The sequence below is a fragment of the Mustela erminea genome, chromosome 12 (assembly GCF_009829155.1).
Source record: "Mustela erminea isolate mMusErm1 chromosome 12, mMusErm1.Pri, whole genome shotgun sequence".
NCBI lineage: Eukaryota > Metazoa > Chordata > Mammalia > Carnivora > Mustelidae > Mustela > Mustela erminea.
In genome coordinates, this window is record NC_045625.1 from 21,316,337 (window position 1) to 21,341,285 (window position 24,949).

General features: G+C 35.2%; 1 protein-coding gene across 10 annotated transcripts in view; it reads left to right on the forward strand.

The window, feature by feature from the left end:
* Window positions 1-64: 64 nt before the first annotated feature.
* SHOC1 (shortage in chiasmata 1) overlaps window positions 65-24,949 on the forward strand; it is a 75,086-nt gene continuing 50,201 nt past the window's right edge. For 4 of the 10 annotated variants that reach the window (XM_032306572.1, XM_032306575.1, XM_032306578.1 and 1 more), the window contains exons 1-7: window positions 1,406-1,469; window positions 2,880-2,960; window positions 3,960-4,083; window positions 7,783-7,873; window positions 14,990-15,174; window positions 22,491-22,653; window positions 22,861-22,957. In XM_032306572.1, coding sequence (XP_032162463.1) covers window positions 1,461-1,469; window positions 2,880-2,960; window positions 3,960-4,083; window positions 7,783-7,873; window positions 14,990-15,174; window positions 22,491-22,653; window positions 22,861-22,957 — 750 coding nt within the window. In that variant the 5' untranslated portion in view covers window positions 1,406-1,460. Of the gene's footprint in view, window positions 152-1,027; window positions 1,116-1,405; window positions 1,470-2,879; window positions 2,961-3,959; window positions 4,084-7,782; window positions 7,874-14,989; window positions 15,175-20,954; window positions 20,980-22,490; window positions 22,654-22,860; window positions 22,958-24,949 lie in introns of those variants that run through there. The other 6 variants (XM_032306574.1, XM_032306576.1, XM_032306577.1 and 3 more) reach the window with 6 other exon arrangements.

The following is a 24,949-nucleotide window of genomic DNA, read 5'->3' on the forward strand; positions in this document are numbered from 1 at the left end:
GCGCTGAGCCCAGGGCCGGAGGTCACATGCTCAGTAGGCGGGAATTTTCCTAGGCAGAGACGGCTCGGTGGCGATATTCCCTTCAGTAGCAACCCTGAGAGGGTGAAGAGAGGAGAGAGGGAAGGTGTTCTTGAGCAGAGGAGAAGAAAAGGTCAGGACGGGGTTAGGGTATGGCGGCTCCACAATTTCTGGAAAATATCTTTGTGAGGCACGATTGATGTGGCTCTGTGAGGACAAGACCCCAGAGCCAGGGCCCACGTAACCTAATGTGGCGGGAATAGAGGTGAAGGGCACAGAAAAGCCAGTGGTATATCAACCCACTAACAAGAAGTTGTACAGATTTAAAAAATACGAGAAAATGTGTGAACCTTGCCTCCTCTGGGATATTACATGGCTAAAGTGTGGTTTTTAGGTCCAGGAGTGAGGAAAGGAAGAAATCTCCATATGCCTTAGCCCTGTGGGAGGAGACAGAAAGCCAGCCCTACAATTCATATTCACTCGTATATGTCTTAAATAATCTTGGAAATAATCTTCCATTATATATACCTACACTTGAAATATGTAAAACTTTTATCTCAATGATACTTCAGTAAAACTCGGTGGAAAAAAATCTTCTGCCTTCCTTCTCTGGTCTTTTGCCTAAGAGCCTACCCTAATTATTGATAGGCATTTCCATTTCGGCCCCAGTCAGGAGGTAGCACAAGAGAAATAAAATCTTTAGAAACAGGTAAGGAAAAATATTTCAGGAATTGCAATTCCTGATTGATTGTTTTACTATTTTATTTTATTTTAAAGATTTTATTTATTTATTTGACAGAGAGATCACAAGCAGGCAGAGAGGCAGGCAGAGAGAGGGGCTGAGCAGAAAGCCCGATGTGGGGCTCCATCCCAGGACCCTGAGATCATGGCCTGAGCCGAAGGCAGAGGCTTAAACCACTGAGCCACCCAGGTGCCCCAAGTGTTTGACTATTTTAAAAATAACTTCTCTTTAGCCATGATGTTGCTTGTTTTCTCCCTTTGACTTTAGAAATAAGGCCAATTGATCTCTCTTCCTGTCCATCCACTATTTTAAGATGGAGTCAAATACCTGTAATGCAATGAAGTAAAGTTGACAGGTGAGAGGAATTCTATGAGTATATATGATATATAGTATCTTATTTAAGTACTGTAGGTTCAGCATGAATTTAGATGATTAATTTCAATACAGCAGTAATTATTGTTTAAGATAGTTGATGAGAGTGATGAATCTGAAGCTAGTAGAAATACAGGCTTCACAAGAAAGGAAAATTTAAGATGAACGCTGAGAGTGACTGAATGGATTAACTAAGTAACTTGGTTGTTTTAAACTTTTTGAAATGACTTCTAGAATGAAGCACATCAGATAATGTTTTTTTGAAAGCACAATATCAAGAAATGGAAATTCTAAATTAATATTTGCCTCAAAGATCAGTGAACACTGTATGGAAAAGGTATGGAAGTACAGTGATTGGAAAATATTTCCAGAGAAGCAATCACCAGTAAGAAAATGTTATGTTGACATTGTTTAATTAAGAGTGGAAGAGGGCACCCATGCTATATACTCCCCACATCTGTTGATAAAACATCTGTTGATACTACAGAACCTAATAATACTAAAAATATTTCAGGTATATTAAAAATAATTCAGATAGCTTATTGGGTTTGTTTTAATTGGAAAGCTTATTGTAATATCCACAATATCTTCTGATTCATTAATCAGATAAAGTAATTATATTCCATAACCAGTTTGCTCTTAGTTTTTTTAATACAGTAATTGAGTAGTTAAGAATGTTCTCTCGATGATGACTGAAAATAAGAATAGATCGATAGCTAATTAATGTAGATGAACTCTTAAGGTCTTCTGGTACTGTACCTTCACCCTAGATAAAGAAACAGGTAAACTTCAAACAAATTTAAAATAATAATGAAACTAAGGCAAAGCCATTCAGATTAAAATGTTTATTTCACCTACTTAAAACTTACTGACAAACTACTATATGAAGACTTCTGGCTTACATCTAAATTACCCAAAACATTTTAAGTAATTGATCAAAATGCTAAGAACTACCTGATACACTGATTCTATTCTAGAGTGACTCTTATAAGCTGTAATTGCTCTGGTTCTCACATAAATGAGAACCATCTTGGATTCTCAGCATTCTAAAATTTACCTACCGCTTCATTGGATGAATTTGTTTATTTACCAATAATAATGTACCCATTGACATAGGAATACTGTGTCTTAGTGGCTTTATTCCAAATGGGCTATTAGGGAATTCTAACTTCAGCCTTTTAATTTAAAAAAAATTTTTTTTTTTTTTAAGTAAACTCTACTCCCAGCAGGGGCTTGAACTCATGACCCCAAGAACAAGAGTCACATGTTCTTCCAACTGAGCCAGTCAGGCACCCCCCCTGGGCTTTTTATTTTTTAAAAGACTGCAATTTCCCAGATTCTTCTCCCCTGCTTCAGCACAGTTTTACTTGTGGTTATTCTATTTCAAGACCACTTAAGAAATACGGTTGTCCTGAGAAAACCACTGTACAATTCTTTCAAATTCCTGCCTCTTTTGCAACAAAATGATCACAGAATATATATGCTTTAATCCACCAGCCAGAAGTTGTGTGGATTAAATAATATATGAACATATATGAAAATTAGATGAATGATTTTATATCAACATACATTATTTTGATATTAGATTTAAATCATAGTAAGAACTATTATTTTTATAGTTAGCTTTTTTTTAATCACTCAGTGCCTTCTTAAAAATGAATGAACCAAAGTTTTGTGATTAAGAATGGTTTCCTTCTCCTTGTTTTGCTATTTTACTAACATTTAATTTTGATTTTTGTATTTCCAGATACTGAAATTTGTACCACTTTCAAAGAAAGAAGACATGTTTTCAACATTCAAATATTGTGCAATAGACTATTTATATGAGGTAGCGTGTTACTGAATCACTAACTACTAAGAATTATGATATGAAAAGTACTATCTGCATTCACTACATGATTATGATAATTTTGCAGTAGTCCTTAGATTAATCCTTAATCTAATTACTTTGGGATTTATTTAAAATTTCTTCCCACTTCCAGTATACCTTAAAAATGCCACTTTTGGAAGGAAATTATTGGCAGTGTATTGTGAATTGAAGCTGTCAGCAGAAAAAAAATGGAAACTTGGCATATTTAGGCTGCTTTTGTATCAATATTCTTTTTTTTTTTTTTTTTTTAAAGATTTTATTTATTTATTTGACAGAGAGAGATCACAGGTAGGCAGAGAAGCAGGCAGAGAGAGAGAGAGAGGAGGAAGCAGGCTCCCTGCTGAGCAGAACGATGTGAGGCTCAATCCCAGACCCTAGGACCATGACCTGAGCCTATGGCAGAGGCTTTAACCCACTGAGCCACCCAGGTTCCCCGATAAATAGGATTTTTTTTGATAAATAGGATTTTGATAATCTGAGAAGAATAGTGGGACATTTTTCAGAGGCACACCAAAGACGATGAGGTTAAAGAAATAGTTTTATTTGTTGATTTTTTTTCAAGTCAGAAATTTATTTGCTGGTTGTCGCTAGTACAACATAGAAACAAAATTAAGACAGCCATATTATACTGTTAAGTGAAAAAAACACATTGCCAAATGGCATACTGTATAAATGATGTGATCTCATTTGTGTCAAACATAAACACACACACATATTTAGCCTAGCCTAGAAAAGGAAGTCTCTGGAAAATATGCCAAACTCTTACTTAAATTACTAAAGACCTTGACTTTCTCAGTTATGTGTTCTGTGTTATTTTATGTTGTATAATGAGTAAGTATTACCTTTAAATAAAAATGATATGAATTTAAAAGAATAATGAATTTTATTATTTTGAATACTGTTAATTGCATCTGATTAATATTTTTAAAGATTTTATAATCTTACTTTCTTACATAGAATATAGTTAGAAAGAAGTTTTGCAGAGATGCTTTATTGCTTCGAGTCCCTTCATGTTTATATCAAGATGGAAATTATTATGCAGGAGTTATTGATAATAAGTTTAGGAGGCCATGGATGAGAGGTATGTTTTACTTTTGTTTCTCAAAAATCTATTTTAAAAGTGATGTGAGAGTTTAGCATAGTAAATTAAGAAAATGTGCTTTTTTAAATTAGTAAAACTGCATTGCATTTATTCATATCAGAACTCCAAGAGGTGCCTGGGTAGCTCAGTCAGTTTAAGCTTCTGCCTTTGGCTCGTCTCTGGTCATGATCCCAGAGTCCCAGGACTGAGCCCTGCATTGGGCTCCTTGCTCAGCAGGGAGTCTGCTTTTCTCCCTCTGAGCTTCCCCTTCTTGTGTGTGCGCTTGCGCTCTCTCTCTCCAAATAAATAAATAAAATCTTAAAAACAAAAAAGAACTCCAAGAATATTAAAAATTAATATTTTTATGACAGAATTTAGTTGACAAAGTAGGGAATTGGGAAGCTTATACTAGATATGAATAGAACAAATAAAAGATATGTAGATGATGAAGTCTTAAAATATTCTAGCACTGTAAACATTTGTTGTATTGTAATAAGATCTTGCTCAACTGTAGGAGGGCTACTTTAAAATGTTATGATATACTGCATATAAAATTATGTTTAAATGTATATGTACAAAATATTATCTTTTGTTCTTATCATGTTGTGGTTTTAAGAAAGAGATAGCTTCAAAGAGAAAGAAAGATAGAAAGAAAGAAAGAGGTAGCTTCCATAGAGGAGTCAAGTCAGTTAACATTTCTTTAGCATGTATTATGTACCAGGTACTGTTATAGGTGCTAAGGATGGTACTAATAAGACAGAAGTAGTTCCTTCCCTCCATGGGTTTTCAGACTGGTAAAAAGACTGCTGCAAAAAAAACCATTAAATGTATAAGCTAATGTCTGGTATTAATAAATGTGTAGAGAAGACACAATAGGGTAATGTGATAAAAGATTTAGTAGGGAGCACTATTTCCTAAGATGCTTAGGGAAGGAGCTGGACATATGAGTTGGCATGATCTGAATGATGAGAAGGCAACAACAATAAGATAGTGGAGGAGAAAGCTTTCAAGAAAATGCAGTTTCTGACTCTGGAGTAAACTTGATGAGTTTTAGGACCAGATAATTAGGCCACCATGACAGGTTAATGACAGGGGGATATTTAAGAAGTAGGCAACTTATGAAAGATATAAGGCATTATAGGCCATAATACGGAGTTTATTTGCTTGTTTATATTATGGCTAATGTGGCAAATCATTGGACAGTTTTTAAAAGAGGTGTGACAATCTGATATATTCTTTAGAAAAATCATTCTAGTTGGCTGGAGTATGGAAGGGGTAGGGATTGGGAAGAGTAGAGATAAAATCAATCAGAAAGCTATCATATTGGTTCAGAATCTAGACTGCTAAGTGAATGTATACTCTACATAAATGATGATAGTGACTTGGACTAGGCTTATATTAATGGATGTGTGAGGAGTGGTTGAATTGAGATTATATGAGAGGTCCAGCCAACAGTGTGAGGGTTAAAGAAAAAGCAGAACAATAAAAAATTTCTTCTAGGTTTTTGACCTGAGTAACTGGGTGGATGGCAGTGCCCTTTCCTAAGATAAGGAAAGGCTCACGGGAAAGCCAGTTGGTGGCTTGAGTCAACTGCTCTGCCTTGGCCAGGTTAAAATGCCTATTTAGGCATCTCAATGAAGACATCAAGGAGGTAATTTATTATATAAATCTTGAGCACTGCTGGAGTTTCAAATTGAAGTAATCATATATGGATTGCACATAAACTTACGGAAGTGGATGCAGTCACTGAGAGCATGAATATATATAAAGCAGAGATCGTAGGACAAAATCCTAAAACACTCCAGCAGTGAAAAGGCAGAACCAGATAAGAACACAAGTGAGAAGCTCAGTCCCTTAAGCATCTGCAGTCAGCTCAGGTCATGATTTCAGGGTCCTGGGATTGAGCCCTACACTCAGCAAGGAGTCTACTTGATATTCTTTCCTTCTCCCTCTGCCCTTTTCCCTGTCCACATGTTCATTTTCTCCCTCTCTCTAAAATAAAATAAATAAGTAAATCTTAAAAAAAAAAAAAGAAGAAGAATGAAAAAGCTGGTTTGGTTAGGAGGATGTACTATTATCATCTGTCAATATTGGATGCCCATTTGAAATTTATGGTCATAATCAGAAATGAGTTCATTCAGCATGACTGGATGATCTTTTTCCAATAATTTTCAGCTGTTCTAGTGTATGTACATAAGGTAGAGAGTAGAGGTTTTCCTAAGTTAGTACAAGGGAAAGAGAGGCAAAGAAATTAAGGATCTTTATAAGATAGTGGTTATGGGACTGGCTATGGAAACTGAACTGTGTAAGAAAGGTAGTAAGGATAGTAAGGACATGAGGGAGGAGGAATATTCATTTTACAATGAATATTATAAAAATGGAATGAATCTTAATCAGGTTGGAAGTAAGTTAAAGAATAGCTTTTATTAATCTGCTTATCTAAAAGTACAGAAGGAAAAATAAATAAATGTACAGAAGGAAAAATGAATTTATCATTTTTCCTATTTCTTTTTCTCTTTTTAAAAACAATAATAACACTAGTAGCCAAAATTTTTTTTAAGATTTTATTTATTTATTTTCCAGATTGAGAGAGAGAGAGAGAGAGAACAAGCAGGGAGAATGGCAGGCAGAGGGAGAAGCAGCTCCCTGCTGAGCAAGGAGCCCAATGTGGGATTCGATTCCAGGACCCTGGGATCATGACCAGAGCTGAGGGCAGACGCTTAATGGACTGAGCCACCCAGGCATCCCCATTAATAGCCAAAATTTGTTTACAATATGTAAGGCACTGTCTAAACAATTTATATGTCTGATCACATTTTATCTTCACAACACTAGGAAAAGGCCATTATTATTATTCCTAATTTGTAGATAAGGAATACAGGTACAAAGGGGTTAAGAGGTTTACGCAAGCTCATACCCTTAATAAGTAGCAATACAAGTATTAAAATCTAGTCAGGGCGATTCCAGAACCTGTACTTGTTACCACTAAACTTTTGTATTTTTTTCAATGACACACAGATTCGGATGTTAGGTGATTTGTTCAGGATAACAAAACTAGTTAAGATGTAACATTGGTAGTAGAATACAGGTGCTTTGACTCTTAACTTCACTCAGTTGCTTTTTCTGAGATTAGTATTTGACATGATCTCTCTCTTAAGGTACCAAGGGTCTAATTTGAGAGACAAGTCATAGATACCTAAAATTTTAAAATATGGCTGTGTATGGTCATGTACCAGAATGAGTGCTACTGACAACTTTGGCCCTTCAAGGAGAATATATCAGAACAAGCTGAAATATAATAAATAATATATAATAAATATTATATATGTGTGTTATATATAATATATAATAATATATATAATAAATAATAAAAATAATAAAACTTTATGAGGAGTAATATGAGCTGTTGAACAGGACTATCTAGGATGGTAGTGCTGTATTAGCAAAAGAGAGGATGTAAAAATGAGGATAGTATGTTCAGGTGATGTTATTCTGACTATAGTTGAGCGGTTTTGTGGGGGTGAATTGTAATAATGAGGAAGATTATTTAAATATTTGGAATCTGGTAAAATTTGGGGAAAAATTACATTTGTGAACAAATAAAGATAACATCATAATGTAAAAGGTTCATGTTTGGCTTCTTTGTATTAAGTGAAAAAGAAAATTCCATAAGTTAATGTTAACCATTCTCCTTTTTAGTTTCAGCTGTTTCGGTGTGGGGAATGACAGATGATATTTCAGTCTTGGATCAATGGAAAGCAAGTCTTTTTGTGGAGGATTTTCTAGAGAAGTATGTATCCTTAACCTCAATTTCCCCTTTACGTCTAGGACAGAAACAGTAAGTTCTCCAGACACCAGCAGAGAGAATATCCTTTCTTTTGTATCCTTACCAATTTTATTCTTTTATCTGAAGAAAAAGCCCTAATCGGAGTCACAAAAGAGAGGTTAATACAGGTGATTTATACCCTTTTTATTTTGGCTTCAGTTATCACATATTAACCGTTCTCTATGCGTTTGTGCTATAAAATGCACACAGAAAGAAAGCAAATATATTACTATACTTTTAATCAATAAGTAAACTTCTTATAGAATGTGTCTATAGGACACTTTGTATTAAAATTGGTCTTTTTTATTGTAGTATAAATGCAGATTTAAGGCTATTTTCTAACATGGTCAAAACATTATTTATTATTAGTTCAGTCATTCATCAAATATTTATTATATACAATCCTGTGTGCTGGATACAGAATACGCAACTGAATAAGATACAGTCTCTACTCAAAGAACACAAGAAAATAGGGAATAGAGATTTATAAATAAATAATTACAATACAATATAGAAAATATAATGACAGAGATAGGAAGACAGAGCATACATAATACAAGGAAGGACATCTAACCCAACATTGTTAATATAGACAAAAATTAGAGATTTCAGTGCAAAGGTAAATAATTTACTCTGTTGCTTCACTTTGTGTAAAGGGTGCTGATCAGACCCAGGAAGGATTTAGTTTTTCACATTTTCAGGGTTTGGTAATTTAAGTTTTCCTTAATTATTGGAAATTGCTGGAAAGAAACAAATAACCAATTTAAATGTGTCCCAGACTCCAAATTCAAAGAAACCCAATATACCATCTCCATCATCTAAGAATTTAAAAGTCAAGTTAGGAAGATAATATATAGACATCAAAAAAAACAACCATGTAAAAATTAAATCATAATACAAGATGACCATCAGAAATTCTATCACAGGCATAAGGCCGATACAAAGTGCCTATTGCATGACTAAACTGAGCAATGAGGAAGCAGGAGGGTGTAGTGAAAAGAGCTCTGCTCCATGAGTTTAAAAAAAAATGTGGATTTCAAGTCTTGATTTGAAAAGTCAAGTACTACCTACTTGACAAGTCATCTTCTCTCTCTGACCCTCACTCTCTATCAGTATAATGACACTGGATCAGTGCTTCTCAAACTTTAATGTGCATATGAATCACCTGATGATCTTACTAAAAATGGAGATCTCGATTCAGTAGGTCTGTGTTGGGGCCTGTCATTCTGCACTTTTTTTTTTTTTTTTAAAGTAGAGTCCATGCCCAGCATGCTAGAAACCAACACAGGGCTTGAACTCATGATCCTAAGATCAAGACCTGAGCTGAGATCAAGAGTTGGATGCCTAACTGACTGAGCCAACCAGGCATCCCAGTTCTGCCCTTCTAATGTGCTCTTCGGTATGATGGTACTGCTGGCCCAAGAACCTACTTAAAGTAACAAGAAACAAGATGATCTCTAAGATCTCTTCACTTCATGAGTTAGATGGTAGGCTGTGCATTTACAAGCAGGAGAGATCAGCTTTACAAAGAAGTAGGAATTGAGCTTGAGCTGGACATTAAAAGAGAAACTAACGTTGAGAAAAGGGTTTTCGGGCAAAGGAAACAGCAAGTCTGAAGGCATAGAGCAAGAATACACAATAAATCCGCAGTGAAAGCAGTTATCTAGCTACTTTGACTCAACCAAGATTCATGTATGGGAGAAATGGGAGGCGCTGAAAGAATGGATGCCCTATCTTATCTCACCTTCCTTTCATTTTGCGGTACCAACATGGAGTCCATGGCAAAGAAGGTGGACCTGTGCCATCACCTAGAATCACATTTACATTTCTCAGCCTCTCTGTAACTACACATGGCCATGTGACTAATTTCTTCCCAATAGAATATTAAGCAAAAGAGGTTTATGCAATTTTGGGGGAATGTCCTTAAAAGGAAGCAGCATGGGGGCACCGGGTGGCTCAGTGGGTTAAAGCCTTTGCCTTCAGCTCGGGTCACAATCCCAAGGTCCTGGAATCATGCCCCACATCAGTCTCTCTGCTCAGCGGGGAGCCTGCTTCCTCCTCTCTGCCTACTTGTAATCTTTCTCTCTGTCAAATAAATAAATAAAATATGTAAAAACAAAAAGGAAGCAGCATGTTTTTCTCCTTCACTTTTCTCCTTCCCAGTGCTGGAATAGATATGTAATGACTGATTCCAGCAACCAACTTCGGCTGTATTGGCAAGAACTAAACGTAGGAGTGAAAGAGTAGAACAAAAGGAGCATTAGTCTCTAACACATTGCAAACTGTTTTACTAGCCATGAACTTCTAAACTCCACTTTTTATGTGTGTAAGCCATTAATTTCAATTTTGTCTCATACAGTAAGATTTAATTTTTTTAAAGATTTTATTTATTTATTTGATGGACAGAAATCACAAGTAGGCAGAGAGGCAGGCAGAGAGGAGGAAGCAGACTCCCTGCGGAGCAGAGAGCCCAATGCGGGGCTCGATCCCAGGACCCTGAGATCATGACCTGAGCCAAAGGCAGAGGCTTTAGCCCACTGAGCCATCCAGGTGCCCCAGTAAGATTTAATTTTTAACAGACTTTATTATTAGGGAAGTTTTTGTTCACAGAAGAATTGAGCAGAAAGTATAGATACTTCCCATCTTAAATTTAATTTTAAATAATTCTGCTACTGCAGTTTTGTTACCTATGGATTTTAGAAATAAACATGCTGATCATTAGCACTACTAGAGTTTCTTTAAATCTTGCTTTTCCTCTTTTTCTCCTCTCTCTTTGTTCCTTGTTTCTATTTTTGTTACTTCTTAATATTGATTCTAAGGCCTCAATTATTTTACTAACTTGTGGTGTACTGTATTTTAACATATTTGGGCATTTTCCACTGTGTATTCCTAAGAAATCTTATGTTCTGTGAAATTACACGCTAAAAATAACAGGACATACAAGAAAATTGGCTTCTGTCATCAAAGCTGCAACTTGCAACAGAGCACTAACAAAAATAATAACTATTTTAATTTTTACAAAACTACCAGAAAAAAGTATAGTTTAAAAGACATATTAAGCTCCTAATAAATACATACATATTACAGTAAATATAGCACTTTTTTTTTTAGCCCAAGGGACAGAGTAAAGAAGGTGTTGAGGCTCTCAAACCACGGTGACAAGGGCAAAATGCAAAAACATCAGGAAGAACCATGCAATAAACTTCTAGCTTCCAGGAGAGAGCAATGGCCAAGTAAAGTTAAGAGGAAGAATGTATAACTATATCCCCTAGTCCTCTGTGGCTTTCTGTATTCACATGAATGCAATTGAACACAGGGCAATGCACATAATATTTACTTCCTGTATACCATAATTATTATGTGAGGTGGGTGTTACTATCTAAATATTAGATATGAGAAACTGTGACTCAGATTAAATAACTTGCCCACAGTCAATAGTTGGAACTATTCAAATGTTCAAACCCTAGTCTATTCAACTTCAAACCCTATACTCTTTGGTTTGGTTAGGTTTATATTAAAGCTTTATTGAAATATGATTCATATCTGTATAATTCACCCGTTTAAAATTCAGTGGTTTTTGGGGCGCCTGGGTGGCTCAGTGGGTTAAGCCGCTGCCTTCGGCTCAGGTCATGATCTCAGGGTCCTGGGATCGAGTCCCGCATCGGGCTCTCTGCTCAGCAGGGAGCCTGCTTCCTTCTCTCTCTCTCTCTGCCTGCCTCTCCATCTACTTGTGATTTCTCTCTGTCAAATAAATAAAAAATAAATAAAAAAAAAAAATAAAATTCAGTGGTTTTTCCAATTCATTGGTTTTTAGTATATTCACAGAGTTGTGCAGTTATCACCACAATCAATTTTGGTGCATTTTCATTTCAAAAAGAAATCTGAAACTTATTAGGATTCATTCCCCATCTTTCCTCCTCCTCTGGATAGGTGACTACTGGTCTACATTCTGCCTCTCTAGACTTGCCTATACTGGACATTTCATAAAAATGGAATCAAAGTAAAACCATACACCAATTCCAACATAGGGAGAGGGTGTAGTTTCCCCAAACCAACAAGCAGTGCTCTGATACCAGCTGGGTATCCTACAATTCAACTCAATTTTACCCAGAGATAATGTCAGATACCACCTGTCGAGGGCTCAGTGGTACAAGCCTGCCTCCCTTTCCCCGCCACTTCAGACTCCACTTGCAAGTCCAGGTTATAACCTGTACTTCTGACCCATAGGGATAAATTGGAGGTTCCAGCAACTTCATCCTTGGATTTGATCAGTTTGCTAGATAGACTCACAGAATTCATGAATGGCTTATTGTATGTCATTGTAATTTTGATTTGTATTTCCCTCATGGCTAATGATATTTAGCATCTTTTTATGTAATTATTGGCCTTTAGTTTATCTTCTTCAAGAAAATGTTTATTTAAATTCTTAGCCCATTTTTCAGTTGTTTTTTGTGTCTTTTTAAAATTGAATTTTAAGAGTTTCGCTACACAGTCTAGGTACAAGTCCCTTATCAGACACATGATTTACAAATATTTTCTTCTGTGGATTATCTTTCCACTTTCTTAATAGTATCCTTTGAAGCACAGTTTTTAAAAAGTTTTGATGAAGTCCAATTTATCTATTTTTTCTTTTGTCACTTGGGCTTTTGGCATCATATCTGAGAAAGCTTTGCCTAATCCAAAGTCATGAGGATTTACTCCTCTATTTTCTTCTAATAGTTTTCCTGGAACTTTTTTTTAAAGACACAAATCAGATCATGAACTATCTCTGTTAGAACCTACTGACAGTATCCCATTATCCCCTTTGAATAAAACTCAAAGTTCTTACCAGGTGCTGTAATACCCAACATGATCTGGTACCTTCCTACCTATCTAACCTTACTCTTTTCCAATAACCCTAACATTTGTGCTTTTCTGAGACTATACCAACCCTGTTCCACCACTTCAGGCCTTTGTATGGGTCACTTCCTACCATTATTCAGGTAGCTGTGGAATTATCAGCTCCTCATCTGGCCGCTCTCCAAAATAGACCTACCAACTCTCTGGCTGTTACTTGGTGTCTTAATATTTTATTTTATTCATAACAGTTTTTTGCCACCTGACATTATGCTATTTGTTTGTCTATCATTCTGTTAACAGGTAAGCTTCATGGGGGTAAGAACTTTGTTTTGCTCTATCACTCCATTCTCAGTGCCTAAAATGGTATTAGCATGCTGTGGACACTCAGTAAATATTTCATTTAAGTTAAAGAATTAGTGAATTGGAGTGGATGAACTTACCCAGATAGAATGATATGGAAAGAAAGCAAACACAATCCAGATTGGAATCCTGAGAAATATCTGTACTACAGGTTAGGTGAAAAGGTGACACCAGTGAACAAAGAATAGATAATACTGGACTCAGAAGTAGGAAGAGATCCAGGAATTACTTTTCTTCATAGAAACTTTATATCTAGAGGAAGAGAATTGACTGTTTTTTTTTTTCAAAACTCTAATACCAAGGAATATTACAAAGTACTGACCCTATTAGTAACATTTAAAACAAAAAAAAGATAATTGTGGTATAAATGCTAAGTTTAGAAGTCTATAAAGATTCCCATAGGAATCAGTGGTCTCATGAGTAATATGGACCTGGGTAAGTTGAAATATCTTTTCTTGTGTCTTGTATTTTCTTAAAGAGTCAGGGAGAAACTTTAGAGACTTTTTTCTATATATGATTCGGAGATACGGCATATTCATTTTTCTCCAATTACATAGGGAATGATACTGACTTTGGTTCTCTCAGTCTGGGTAGGGAATTATTGAGACTAAAATATTTTAGGATATCAGGGGGAAAGGGGTATATTAGAATGTATAGTTAAATTGCCAATAATATATTTGTCAGAAAAATTCATTAAAAAGTTCTCTTATAAAAGTCCAAATCTCCCAATATTGCAGACAGTGGCAGATATACCTGGATGGATCAGGAAATAGGCAAGGTATGGCAAGGTGGCAAGGTCAAGGGAGCCCCCCCAAAAAAGTGCCCCCAAACAGCAGGAAGTTGTTAACACTCTAAGCTTATAGGAACAAGGGGACTGAGCAGTAATCAGCCCAGTAAGAACTACAACTAGCTGTAGGAGAGGGCCTGTCTGACAAGAGATGTAACTCTTGGTAGAATGCAGCCACTTCTAAACTGTGGCCCGAGAGAAGCATTTGGGAACAATAATATCTTAACTTGTCTCTCTTCCCAACTTTGATCTCCTGACAATGCGTCCTATTGGCCGAACCCAACCAGAAGCCAGAGAGCAAGGGAGCTTAGTTCAGTCATGGAGATGCGCCTCCCAGGATGAAAAACAGAATATAAAAGGTTGGATAATGATGTGGGAAAACAAACATTGAACATCCAATACAAGGGCAACTTGGCAGTGCATGGCAAAGTCTAAAAATCTGTATACATTTAATTTGATCATTTCCATTTTTAGGAAACATATTTTGGAAAACAGGCAAGTGCACAAAGATATTACTTGCATTATAATAGCAGATGATTGCAACAAATTTAAATTGCCAACAATAAGAAACTCTTTCAGTAAATTATGGCCTACCAATGCAGTGGGATCTTGTTTATCAAAAATGAAGTGAATGTACATTGACTGACATATAAATGTGCTCATGTTTTATTGTTTGCCAGAAAAGGCAGGTTTCATAATACTATGTACATGAATCTACTTTTGTTTAAAAATATCCAAAAGTGGGGCACCTGGGTGGCTCAGTGGGTTAAGCCGCTGCCTTCGGCTCAGGTCATGATTTCAGGGTCCTGGGATCGAGTCCCGCATCGGGCTCCCTGGAGCAGGGAGCCTGCTTCCCTGTCTGTCTACTGTGATCTCTCTCTGTCAAATAAATAAATAAATAAATAAATAAATAAAATATCCAAAAGTAATTGAGAAAATACATAATTTTTTAATTCATCTCTTGATTGTTGGGGCTATGGGCAACTTTTCTCTGTATCTGTTGGAATTTTGTAATTTTTCTACAAAGAACATATACTATTTATAAAGATGTTTTAAAATAGGACATACATAAAATCAGTAATTTTATGTCATAGAAAAACAATTACAGGAATGGTGACTCAGATTGACTGTATGTTTGAGGAAGTTGTTCCAAGTTCAAACCCAAACTCCCAAACTGATGTAGAGGAAGCCAGTTTATATACCCGTAAGGACTACACCGAAGTCTTTACACTTGTCAGCGGTTTAGGAAAATGTCCAGCACTTCAAACACAGAATGAAGGTAAACATTTATTATTTCTATTGTTATAAAACATTTCTTAATAACATGCAGATTTTCATTTTTGTGTTTTTCTGTTTTATTGTATTTTTAATTTTCTATTTTATTAAAGGTATCCATCTGCAAAATTATAATTCTAAGCTTTGCCACATTAGGGAAATACTTTCTCTTTCAAATTAGTCCCTTTTTTGTGAATTTGGTTGTTTGGGGGGTTTATGTGTGTTGGGCATCAAAATAGTGTCAGGGATTTGATCATAGTGTGCCCACACCATATTATCATAACCAGACCTGATGACAGAGCAATTTGGTATAACATTAAAACAGCAGATTACTAAATGATGCTGTATTTTATTTTCAAAATATGCTCAAGATTTTGAATCTCATCTGATTGATATGAAATCATAATTCAAAGTAGAGATGGAGTCATTGTAGTATTAGATCAGGAAATTCACCTCATTTTTACAAATTTACCATAATTAATAATTAAAGTACATTTTATCCAAGCTGTATTCCAAATTTTCATCCCTACTAGAGGGTGCTGAATCTTTCCAATTGTATAAAAACTTGCTGAGAACTAACTTTCTGGTATGTACAATAGCCTGTTCCCTTTTAAAATAAAGTTTAAGATTTACTATAGCTTGAGCTACAATAATCTAATAGATGTAGAATATATAATAATTTGGTTCTTAAATGTCTATTTTTATGTAAATACATAAATTGTGTTTAAATTTTTAGTGTTGGCAGATAGGTGTGTGATGATGCAGAGTTAGATCCCTCTCAGTTTAAAATGAGAATGAGATTGCGTTAAAGAATAAACTTGAACAGTACCTGGAGGGCTCAGCTGGTTAAGCATCTGACTCGATTTCAGATTAGGTTATGATCTTAGGGTTGAGATGGAGCCCCAGGTCTGGCTCTGCATTCAGTGTAGAGTCTGCTTCTCTCCCTCTTCCTCCCCCTCTGCCCCTCCCCCTGCTCACTCATGCACACACTCTTTTTCTCTCTAAAAATAAAATCTTTAAGAAAAAATAAAGACTAAACTTGAGAACATGTTATATTAGGAATAATCTGAATTTGATCACAGTCCAAATGAAGATTTGATCATAGTCCAAATTCACTCTTAAAGATTTGGAAGATTTGATTGTAGTCCAAATCTACTTTTAAGATGTGGTACAATTTGAAGACAGTAGCTAAAAATTTTATAGTTTTCAATTTTCTTCCTTAATTTTTTAAACTTATTCTTCTAATTTCTTATAAAAATGTTTGTGGGGATCAACTCATATATTTGTACATGTAATGAGATAGTTTATAAAAAATAAAAGATATCCAAACATAGCTATTATTAATGTGGAAAACTGCAAGCTGTTATTGGTAAACTTTATAATATCATCAACCAGAGTCAGAAGCTTCCTTAACTACTATTCATCGAATGAAAATATACTTGGGTTTCTGAAATACATATAAGTTGTCCGTATCCTGTATTGCCTGAGGGGGTCCTCTGTCATTAGACATCATTCTATAAATTTAGATTTGCAATTTCATTTATTTTCTTTGCGGCTATATTGATTGCTGCCAGATTTATAGATACTTTGGCCTCAGTGTCTAAATCCAAAGGAATGCATTACGTTTTGAAATTCAATTGATACTGTAAATTTTCTGTCTTAAAAGAAATTTAGTCAATTGCTAAATTATAACTTAATTTAAAAACCTATATTTCTTTAAGACATAAAAACAGTAAGCAATTTTCTTTTATTGTGGGGCATCTGGGTGGCTCAGTTGGTTGAGTGTCTGCCTTTAGCTCAGGTTATGATCTTGTAGTCCTGGGATTGAACCCGATATCAGGCTCCCTGCTCAGTGGGGACTCTGCTTCTTCTCCCTCTGCTCCTCCCCCAGGGCTTATGCTCTCTCTTTTGCTTACTGTCTCTCAAATAAATTAATAAAATGTTTTATTGTTTATTGGTTTGTTGATATGTACTAATATTTCTACAACATTCACATATTTATTAATAAATGTAATTATTTTATGGATATCCATTCAGATGTCCAACAAATATATAAGCAAATGCAAATGTAGCTTTATTTTTTTATTTTTTATTTAATTTAATTTTTATTATTTTTTAAAGATTTATTTATTTATTTCAGAGAGAGAGAAGAGAGGGGCAGAGACAGTCTTAAGCAAACTCTGCGCTGAGCACAGAACCCATCACAAGGCTCGATCCCACCACCCTGAGATCATGAAATGAGCTGAAATGAGTTGGATGCTTAACTGACTGCACCACCCAGGCATCCCTTTATTTTTAATTTAGAAAAAAATTGTACATGCAGACAGTTTCAAATAGTTACTCAAAATTTATAATAAAAAGTAGCAGTCCTCTGACTTCAACTACCCATATTTTTTCCTTTTTTAAAATGTATTTAAGGTGTGCAATGTGGTGGCTTAACACATGTATATATTGTAAAAGATTTCCATCATTGAATTAACACATCCATCACTTCACATATTTACCTTCTTTTTTTCTTTTTCTTTTTGGTAAGAACACTTAAGTTCTATTTTCTTAGCAAATTTCAGTTATGTAGTATCAACTGTAATTACCATTTTATACATCAGATCCTCATACTTTACTTACCTTATAACTGGAAGTTTGTACTGTTTTACCAGACTCTCCCTATTCCCCACAGCCCAGCCTCAGTCCCTGGCAACCACCATTCTACTCTCTGTTTACATTTGTTCCACTTTTTTTTTTTTTTTTTTTTTTAAAGATTCCGTGTAGGGGTGCCTGAGTGGCTCAGTGGGTTAAGCCTCTGCCTTTGGCTCAGGTCATGATCCCAGGGTCCTGGGATCAAGTCCTGCATTAGGCTGTCTGCTCAGCAGGGAGCCTGCTTCCACCTCTCTCTGTGCCTGCCTCTCTGCCCACTTGTGATCTATGCCTGTCAAATAAATAAATAAATAATAAAAATAAAAAATAAATAAAGATTCCACCTACAAGTAATACCATGCAGTATTTGTTGTTCTCTGCCTGGTTTATTTCACTTAGCAAAATGTCCTCCATGTTCACCCATATTGCAAATGGCAGAATTTCCTTCTTTTTCAAGGTTGAACAATATTTTCTTTTTTTTTTTTTTAAAGATTTTATTTATTTATTTGGCAGAGAGAGATTACATGTAGGCAGAGAGGCAGGCAGAGAGAGAGAGGAGGAAGCAGGCTCCCTGCTGAGCAGAGAGCCCGATGCGGAACTCGATCCCAGAACTCCGGGATCATGACCTGAGCTGAAGGCAGCGGCTCAACCCACTGAGCCACCCAGGCGCCCCTGAACAATATTTTCTTGTGTCTGTGTGTATAAAACCTATTTTCCTTAAAACACTTTTTTTTTATCCATTCATCTGTGGAGAGACACTTACATGGTTTCCACACCTTGGCTGTTGTGAGTACTCTGCAGTGAGAGTACAGATACCTCTTTAAGACAGTGATTTTGTTGACCATCTGTTTCTTCCTTCACAACATTTATATCTTTTGTGTGTGTGTGTTATTGTGCTTACTAGGACCTACAGTACATTGTTTAATAGAAGCAGCGATGTTGTCATCCTCGTCTTGTTCTTGACACTAAAGGAAATACTTTAAAATTTCATCATTAAAGATGATGTAAATATCATTTCAGTGGTGAATCATTTACAATGTTTATGTCAGTTTCAGTGGTTAAATGTTGGAAGAATTTATTGGGTTGAGGAAGCTCTTTCTGTTCCGAGTTCACTGAGAGTTTTTGATCATGAATGAGAACTGAATTTTATTAATGTTTTCTACATCTATTAAGATATCTACATCCTAAATATGTAGAATGTCCCTTTATTAAAAACTTTCAAGCCTATAATCTAAACATAAGTCATTTTGCTATTGGGATCATATTGTATCTGCATTATATTATTTTTAAATGTTAACATTATCTTGGGAACATCTCACCATATACTTGTCTTCAAAAGGATGGCTTTTAGTGACTGCAGTTTTAAATCTTATGTATGTATCATTCATTCCCAATTTGAGAACACTAATGTTGTTTTTAATTTCAAGTATGGACATAAATATATGCTTCCATTTCCACTTCTTTCCATAGAGTAAATTCATGGAAATGGAATTATTTGATATAAGTGTTTCTTTTAGCTATACGTCCACAAGCATGATATGAGAATATCCTGTTCATACCAGCCTTATCGCCATTGGATATATTACTACTGATATTGTATTAATACATTTTAACCAATGTGATGGACAAAAATTGTTTTTACTTAGACTTTAAAAATTATTCATGTTTGGGATGCTTGGGTCGCTCAGTTGGTTGAGCATCTAACTCTTGATTTTGGCATGGCTCATGATCTCAAGGTCATGGGACCAAGCCCTGAATGGGGCTCCATGCTGGGTAAGGGAGTCTGTAAGAGATTCTCTCCCTCTCCCTCTCTGCCCTCCCCACCTCCTTGCACTTGTGTGCCTTGCACACATGCTCTGTCTCTAAGTAATAAAACATAAAAAATCATTCATGTTTACTGGCCATTTGCATATTTTTATGTGTGAAGTGATTCTTTTATGTATTTTTCTATTCTTATATTTTATCTGTGTATGTCAAAGAGATATTTCATACATCTTTAAAACTAACCAATCCCATCAGTGTTTCCCTTTAAGGTTTCTTTCATTGATTTTATACTTAGAAAATTCTTCCTTAAATTAGATGAATATTTATTCATATTTTCTTTAAGGTTTTCCTTAAGATTTTGGTATATGTTTAAAAGTAAGGGTTAAAAGTATTTTTTTCCAAATGTTTTGGCAGTCATCTGAGTATCACTTATGGAATAGTCTTTCCTCTCTCTACTGATTGGAAAAGCCACTTAGAAAATATGCTAAATCCTTGCCCACATTAGAGTGTGTCTGGATTTTCTATTTTGTTCTATTGATTTGTCTATTATTGTATCATACAGTTCTATTTAATATGTAATTATAACATGTATTAATAGTCTCTTCTTTTTTGTTATTTTTTCCTAGACTCACATTTTTATTCTTCTAGATTTACTTTCAATAAATCAGTTTTTCAAGTTCCAAAACAGATCTCTTGAGAAATTGAAATGTCATTGTGTTTTTTCACTTTTTTTTTTTAAACCATAGTCTTACTAGCCAGGAAAATGGTTTATCTTGCCTTTTATTCAACTTTTTAAGTGGTTCTCATTAAAATTTTGTGGTTTCCTGCATATACTCTCTGTACATTTTATTATGTTGATTCCTTGATGTTTGTATACTTGTTACCATTATGAATGAATTTTCCATTAATTTGGGGGTTTTTTATGTATGCCTGAAAACCAGATATTTTACAGTTCTTTCTTATCAGACACCTAGTGAACTCCTTTTTTTGTTTTCATTTAGTTAGCTTGGGTTTTCTAGGTAGAGCAATCTTCTGCCAAGTAGACCTCTATTTTCTGTTTCTTTTCATAGTTAACTAGCTAAAATTTTCCTTCTTTGTGACAATTTAACACTTCTTTACAATAAAGGAGAACCATCTCCTCATATTTGTGTTGGTAATAGAAGAGCTGTAATAAAGTAAGAACACCAGGAAAAGTATAACCTTAAGAATATAAGGAAGTAGCACCCTCCTAAAACAACTTTTGTGTATTGACTAAAAACATTGGTTGTGGTGTGATGCTGCCCTCAAGCGGCTCTGTCAAATACGAGTCGTTGGAAAACAAGATCTCCTAACTGATAGATGTTTCTTTTCTTGGACTTGCAGAAATACTAGGATGAGCCTGTACAAATGGAAGATGGAGAGAGGGGTATAAGTAAATGCTGTTTGGGTTTTTACTATTAACATGACTTCATTAATACTTTCAGAGTGGATGTACAAATGAACCATCTTTAATTATCTCACCTAAGCCCTGTTTAGATATGGAATTGATTTGCTTGCTCTCTTTGGTATATAAAAGAACTATGCCAGATTTGTCATGGGAAGCTCTTAGCTACAAAATTATCAGGAACTTAGCAGGTTCAGATAAGTAATCTCTCAAGAGGCTTGTTAATGGAACAACTTCTCTTTTGGCATTTCAAGGTGGCACTAGGCAAAGGGGTGTTTCGTGGTTGCTTGTTTAACACCACATATTTATTAAACATATGCATACCAATGGTTGGTCATGGGAGACATCATTCCAGGCTATTCCTCTCTCATGTTATTCTAAATTTACCTAACTGAAAGGTCACTACCCAGAACAAGAAATTGTTGCTCTCTCTTCAATGTAGCTTTTGCTTTGGGGAGTCTGGCTTTCTGAACATTTCTTCATCTGAACTTATATTTTCCTTTTCTTCTTTCCACTCGGGAGCTTATTAAAGAATGGGAGCAGGTTTTATGATCCCTTCCTTGGCTCAGAAACTGTTAAAGCACTGACACAGTTGGCTAAGATTTTAAAGTAACCTGAATATAGTAGGTTGGGGATAGGAGAAATTTATTCCAGCAATTAACTGTTAGCAGTAGTGTTTTCTAATACATAAAATGTATCACACTTCTCAAGTAGATATTTTGCCATGTAACCTTCATTGTAATAAATTTTACAGTGAAAATTTTATTTCTATTTTACAATAGAAAGGTTTTTTTGTCATTGCAATGATAGAGTCCAAATGGATCTCATTTATAGGTTTTGTAGACCATCTCTTCCCCTACATCTCAGAGCCTCTAGGGACGAATTAGAGACTTTAAGAGGTAAAATGATGCAGAGAAAAGACTAGGTTCCACAAAAGTCAAATGCTTTTATTTCTTTATGACTTTGCTTAGGCTACCCCTGACTGTTTTCAAACATAAGGCTGCAATGGGGCACCTGGGTGGCTCAGTGGGTTAAAGCCTCTGCCTTCAGCTCAGGTCATGATCCCAGAGTCCTGGGATCGAGCCCCATATCGGGCTCTTTGCTCGGCGGGGAGCTTGCTTCCCTTCTTCTCTCTCTGCTTGCCTCTCTGCCTACTTATGATCTCTGTCTGTCAAATAAATAAATAAAATCTTTAAAAAAAAAAAACATAAGGCTGCAAGATATTTTCCTCCATTGATTAAACTAATCCTCGTTTAAAAGAAAATGAACATTACAACTCTTTCAGGATATTTGGTTACTAGTCAGTGTACTAAGTAATAACTAAAATTTATTGAGCTTTTAGCTATATGCTAATCCTATGCTGTATGCTTTATATGCACAATGCAATGAAGAACTAAAAAATTAAAGTGTGTGTGAATGTCTGACTGCAGTAACTATCTAGATCCCTTTGTATAACTTTTAGATTTTTTTTCTTATTCCTTTATATTTCTTTTTTTCAGATTTGTCTATTGATGAAGAAATAATTTTTTTAAATAACTTGATGACCTATAAAAGTCAGCTACCAACTTTGCATACTTTGTTGAGTAGGCTAAAACTATTTTTAGTAAAGGACCCCATTTTAGATTTCAAAGGACAGATCTTCACAGAAGCTAATTTCTTCAGGTACTTAATTGATGTAAATGTTTTTAAAGGAGAAAATACTCTTTGTATGCTCTTAAGTCTAGACATTATCAATAATAAATTATCATTGCTTTACATAGATTCCAGTTTTAATCATTGTATTAAATTATTATTTAATTTGATTGGCCACATTTGGTATGTACCTTGCTTTTAGTTAAACACTAATATTTTTTTGTTGTTGTTGTTAAGGGAATGTTTCTCTTTTCAAGAAGATTTGAAGGGTCTAGTGAAAGAAGATTTTTACATGGATAAAGAGAACTTTTGTCAGGAAAAGCTAGAAGATACAGTAGGTTTACATAAAACTGTAACAATTGCTTAAAGTAATATTTTTATAAAAGTTAGTAAAGCACACTTTTTTTTTTTACTTTTTTTAAATTTAAAGCACACTTTTATAATTTTAGTAATATACATTGACCATCTACTAATGTCAAGTTAAAAAAGACTTGGTAATGGGTTAAATATATCAATAATGAAGTCAAATTTACTTTAAGATAGTGGTTCTAAACCTTGTCTACACATTGGTATTACTTGGAGAGTTTTAATAAAATACTGAAGCCTGGGTCCTACTCAGATGTATTCTGCTTGAACTGGTCTGTTGTGCAGCCCAGGTATAGTGAATTTAAAAATGTCTCTTGGGGCGCCTGGGTGGCTCAGTGGGTTGGGGCCTCTGCCTTCGGCTCAGGTCATGATCCCAGGGTCCTGGGATCGAGCCCCGCATCGGGTTCTCTGCTCCTTGGAGAGCCTGCTTCCTCCTGTCTCTCTGCCTGTCTCTCTGCCTGCCTCTCTGCCTACTTGTCATCTCTATCAAATAAATAAATAAATAAAATCTTTAAAAAAAAATAAATAAAAATAAAAAATAAAAATGTCTCTTAATGATATTAATAAATCTACCTGGTGTAGGACATTAAGTGGTCATATTCTAGTTAAAAATTTGGAAACCAGAGCTAAAAATGTTGATTTTGATTTGTGAGTTATACACAAATTGGACTTAGACTGTGTAAGAAAAGGGATCTCATTGAAGTAGTAAGAGTAAAGATGTTCTGAGACTTCATTTTAGATTCTGCCAGTGGTTAATAAAGAACATAGCATCCTTGCATATTAAAGATCAAATGTCTCAAAGGCAACTCCTCTTTTTTAGTATACAGTTCCAAAGCACACAAAATTGTTATTGTAATATTAATATGTAAAGAATTTTAGCAGTTGAGAGTGCAAATAACTTTTTGCAGTTTAACAAACTCAAAAACCTAGGCCCACATAAAATAGATGCATTTACAGAGTTACCTTAAACATTTTTTTTGAGACAACTGAATATATTGTGAATGTGAAAATATTTCACATTTGGGGTTTTTCTTAAAACATTCAAAGGAGGGGCACCTGGGTGGCTCAGTGGGTTAAGCCTCTGCCTTCGGCTCAGGTCATGATCTCAGAGTCCTGGGATCAAGTCCCGCATCGGGCTCTCTGCTTGGCAGGGAGCCTGCTTCCTCCTCTCTCTCTGCCTGCCTCTGTGACTACTTGTGATCTCTCTCTCTCTGTGTCAAATAAATAAATAAAATCTTTTAAAAAAAAACATTCAAAGGAGATAGATACAGCTTAGATACAGATATAGATATCTCAAGGCATTTAAAGAGTCTCCTACAGTTAAAAATTTTAACACACATGGTAAAAAAACAAAAATCACACACATGGTGACAATATTAATTCACTTATTATCCCCTTTTCCCTTGTCCCCCTCTCCCTCACTTATTCTCACAATTCTGAGAATTGTGCACATAGAATCTAGTTCTGTAGGAATGAAAGAGAAACATATTTAATGGAGTGTAGTGAAGATCCATTCCATTTCATCTACCCTTTTTTTTTAAAAAAGATTTTATTTATTTATTTGACAGAGAAAGATCACAAGTAGGCAGAGAGAGAGAAAGAGGGAAGCAGGCTCCCCACTGAGCAGAGAGCCTGATGCGGGACTCCATCCTAGGACCCTGAGATCATGACCTGAGCCGAAGGCAGCGGCTTAACCCACTGAGCCACCCAGGCGCCCCTCATCTACCCTTTTTATTTCTCCCCATTCACCATCTCTCATCTACTGCAGTGATTATTTTTAATTCAGAAGTTTAAAAATTTGTTATTAGCCCAAAAGAAGATATTTCTGCATCCAGGATACTGTACATCACTAGTATAATCAGTGGCCATAAAGGATGATACTCAGAACATTGCTTGTAATATATTTTTTGGCTATTATGCCTTTTTTTTTAAAAGATTTTATTTATTTGACAGAGATCAC